At 48.7% G+C, this 4,315-nt stretch overlaps 1 protein-coding gene across 2 annotated transcripts in view; it reads right to left on the bottom strand.

Annotated features, from left to right (window-relative positions):
- CDC7 (cell division cycle 7) overlaps positions 1-3,936 on the bottom strand; it is a 32,573-nt gene extending 28,637 nt beyond the window's left edge. The window contains exons 1-2 of one of the 2 annotated variants that reach the window (XM_019501594.1): positions 3,825-3,936; positions 1,151-1,255 (exon numbers count right to left, since the gene is read on the bottom strand). In XM_019501594.1, the coding sequence (XP_019357139.1) occupies positions 1,151-1,244 (94 nt within the window). In that variant the 5' untranslated portion in view covers positions 1,245-1,255; positions 3,825-3,936. The remainder of the gene's footprint in view (positions 1-1,150; positions 1,256-3,824) is intronic. The other variant, XM_019501593.1, reaches the window with a different exon arrangement.
- Between the last annotated feature and the right edge of the window lie 379 nt (positions 3,937-4,315).

Here is a 4,315-nt window from a genome sequence, read left to right as displayed (position 1 = left end):
TGCCCCTGCCCCCCTCTCACTGTAGGGGGTGATGATCTGCCCCCCCACACACCCCTTCCCTCCTCTCTCCCCTTCCACTACATAGGACTAACATCTGATGGCAGCTGTATCGTATATTAAATCAGTATCAGCTGATATAGCTCTTTAAATATGGGCTATCAGTATCAGCCCCTCAAATCTCTATCGGTGCACCCCTAATATAAACAGGACTGTATCTAACAACAACATACCTATGCAGGCATACCTCGTTTTATTGCGCTTCGCTTTACTGTGCTTCGCAGATATTGCGTTTTTTACAAATTGAAGGTTTGTGGCAACCCTGTGTCGAGCAAGTCTATCAGCGCCATTTTTCCATCGGCGCCATTTTTCCAACAGCATTTGCTTACTTCGTGTCTCTGTGTCACATTTTGGTAATTCTCGCAATATTTCAAACTTTTTCATTATTATTATATTTGTTATGGTGATCTGTGATCTTTGATGTTACTATCGTAATTGTTTTGGGCCGCCACGAACTGCACCCATATAAGACAGCGAACTTAATCAATAAATGTTGTGTGTGTTCTGACTGCTCCACCAACCGGCCGTTCCCCCGTCTCTCTCCCTCTCCTCGGGCCTCCCTATTCCCTGAGACAACAATATTGAAATTAGACCAATTAATAACCCTACAATGGCCTCTAAGTGTTCAAGTGAAAGGAAGAGTCAATCGATGTGGCAAACTTCATTGTTGTCTTAAGAAATTGCCACAGCCACCCCAACCTTCAGCAACCACCACCCTGATCAGTCAGCAGCCATCAACATCGAGGCAAGACCCTCCACCAGCAAAAAGATTACAACTCGCTGAAGGCTCAGATGATGGTTAGCATTTTTTAGCAATAAAGTATTTTTTTACTTAAGGTATGTACATTGTTTTTTTTAGACATAATGCTATTGCACACTTAATAGACTACAGTATAGTGTAAACATAACTTTTATATGCACTGGGAAACCAAGAAATTCATGTGACTCGCTTTATTGCGGTGGTCTGGAACCAAACCCGCAATATCTCCAAGGTATGCCTGTACATTACTATTAATCAAGAGTTTCCAAAAGGAAAAGAAGGAGAAGAGAGATTAAAATAGTCTAATTGATTGCCTATTGTTCAAATATATACCTGAGAGTTTACTATTCTGTTCATGTTTCTTTTGAAAGTCTTCAGCATGCTGAGGGTGCTGCTCATTCTGATGAGCCTTCAGTGCTGTTTCCATCACAAAGGTATCTGAAAGTAAAATGCCAGGGGCTGAGGGCAGTGGCTAAAGACTCAAGAAAAAATGGGAACAAACAGATACGAGGGATAGTACTCTCCAGTGAGACTTGGGGAAGGTGACCTGGGTAAGTCCTTCACTGCTCACTAACATCAAAATCTCCTCTGATGTGGCCAGAAAGGGGAACACTACCACATGTGGCCAGATCTACCTCTTCTATAGCAAAATGGAGGATGAACAGCCAAATTATGCCTTTATATATTCCTAAGAGCATTTAACAGGCATCAGTATCCTTCCTTAGAAAGGATACTTACTTCAGGGTGGATAAAAATCAACAATTTCTAAAAAACAAAAACAAACAAACAAACAAAAAAACACACAAAAAAACCCCCAACCAACCAAAAAAAGGATTTTTAAAAATTTAAATAAGATTTTTTATTTAATTGTATTTTTGGTTAAGATGCTTTTTAAAAAAAATAAACTTATTTAAAATTAAAACTATCTTTATATATGTTAAAGCTCAAAGATATAATCATGGAATAGGGATTATAACTTATAATTATATACTATTTGATACAAAATATCCATGTAACTTTTTAAAAAGTTTTATAAATAGGTAACAACAGACTGTGGACTATATTGGGGCTCAAGCTTATGGGGCTCCCAGAGGCTCCTCTACAGATTAGTAAAGATTAAACAAAAATCACTCTACCCAATGGGACTCAGTGCTCAGTCTAAAACAGTGATCCACTGGTTGGTGACCTCAATCCACCAGTAGATCTCGGAGTCTCTTGTGGTAGATCTTGGAGCCTCTTGGAGTCCATACAAGCCTGGGGTGGGGGGCTGAGTGCCCATATGCATGCATGTGCACATACTAGCCCAACAGGTCAGTCTGTGGGGGAGGGAAGGGGCGAGGGCTAGATCAAGGCGCCCTGCAGTGAGGGACAGTGCCAAAGAGGCAGGAGCAGGGGTAAGTTGAGTGGGCCTCAGCTGGGTGGGACTTGGCTGCTGGGGAGGCATGCCCCCCCCCCAAATAATTTTTTCCTCCCTCTGCCTTGATCTGCCCCCCCCTTCCCTCCTCACAGACTTAGTTGCTGGGCAGGAAGAAGGGGGCAGTGCACAGTAGATCTTGTATTGCTTTTAAATGCCAAAGGTGATCTCCTACTTAAAAGTTGGAGACCACTGGTCTAGAAGATCCCATTAAGCATCTCTGTGATGCTTAGTTTCAGTTCAAGCTATGGATTTGTGTCTCCCGAGATCTTAAGTAGACAAGGCTCTTTGGGTAGATGTGATATCTTTTATTAGACCATCTACATAGTGGGAAAAAGTGTTCTTTGCAAGGTTTTGGGCACAAATGCTTCTTCAGGCATAGGGAGAGTTTGTTGATCCCAGAAATAACATCCTTGCTAACAGCAGTATATGGAGATGAGACAACAAACCTGATTCCCCACCCACAAGCCCTATTGTCTCTGTGCAAGTTCGTGTACACACAGTCAAGCTCTTACCCTTCTCTAAAAGTGCAAAGTTTCAAGAAATTAAATGAATAAAGGATATCAAACAACCAGAATGCAGTTTTTGTAGACAGCAATGATTAAATCTAAGCTTCCTGACCAGTGATTTAGATCAAGTTTACCCTAGTAGATAGCCCTGCACCTTCTGCCAGCAAGGAAGGTCCCTTTAGTGGCTGTGCCTATCCAAGGGAGTCCTTTGCATTCTGCCAGCACAGATGAGTCAGCGGAACCGCCTGAACTTGGGAGGTGCCGTACAGCTGAGCACGAGCCCTGCAGCAGCTGTTCTCAGGTGCTGGTCGTTCCAGGGGCAGAGCAGCCGGGTGTAGATAAGCCCTGACATTGGATGAGGAGCTTGGAAAAGAAGATGGGAGCCAGGGCAGACAGCAAACAGGCAGGGAACAGATGAGGAGTTGGCCAGGCACCCTGCTCGAGCACAACTTCAAATGGCCAAATAATGAGACAGGGAGTCTGACAAAGCAGAGCTAGGAGTTGCTGGGCAGAGACTGAGCACCCGGAGGGCTGGAGACAAGGAGGAGCTGACAGAGGAAGCACAATTTGAAAAGGAAACCAGGGAGTGTTCAGAGGGAGGGGAGAGCATCAGCTGCACGAGGGAAAGAGGGCTGCTGCTTATTGCAGCTGACAAGAAAAGCAAACCGCACAAAGGGGGATGAGGCTGGGGCAGAGGCTGCGAGTGCCCAGTTCAAACACGCTGGGGCAGGTAGTATTAACACCTTCATCCCGGAAGGGGAAACACTTGTTTGATCTCAGACTATTTCCTCTTGCGTCCAACCCGGGCCTGGCCAGCGCGGCACGGACACGTGATGGGACTTCGCGTGGGGCAACAAGGCTCAGCAGTACCCGGAGGCGAGCAGGGCAGACGCTAGCAGCGCGGGAGGCTCCCAGCATAGGGACAGGCCAGACCCCCGTCCTGGCACGCGCGCGGACCGGAGCGGACAGAAACCGCCCGGCCTGTCCCCGGCCCAGCGCCCTCCCCCTCGCCCGCCGGATCCGGGCCCCTGCGGCGCCGTACCAGCTTCCCCGGGGCAGGGGCAGGAGCGGGCACGAGACTCACGGCGGCTCCGCGACGCGCTCGGCTTCTTGCTGCTGCTCTTTTTTCCGTTTGCCTGCTGCCGCCTTTTGCCAGCGGACCTCCAGCAGCCAATCCCTGCGCTTGTTAGAAGCGACTAGCCGGAACGGGGGTAGCGGCCATGAGGAAGCAGGGCTGCCATTGGCCAAGGCCCGCGGGAAGGGGCGGGCGCCCGGAAAGCTCGGCTCGCGCTCAGCGCTTCGTCGCCTGACGTCAGGAGCCGTGCGCTTTCTTACTGTGGAGTGACGCGCGCGAGCCCTTGGGCTGCAGCTCGGGGCCTGCCCGGCAGGGTCTCCTGCGTGCCCCGTTGCAGCTTTGCATATGGGCGACTGGTATCGCCTTAGGAGGGGACACGTGCTCCCCCCTGCAATCAGTCCTGCAACCTGGGGGGATCTACCTCTGGCCGATCTTGCCACCCAGGCCCCCCCCCGCAGCCAATCCCGAGACGGCCGATCGTAGCTGCTTCTGGGAGTGCT

Source organism: Gavialis gangeticus, unplaced genomic scaffold, assembly GCF_001723915.1.
Source record: "Gavialis gangeticus isolate Ggan-Ray unplaced genomic scaffold, GavGan_comp1, whole genome shotgun sequence".
Classification (NCBI taxonomy): Eukaryota; Metazoa; Chordata; order Crocodylia; family Gavialidae; genus Gavialis; species Gavialis gangeticus.
Note: the sequence above shows the minus strand (reverse complement) of the source record. Positions and strands in the feature narration are given on the sequence as shown.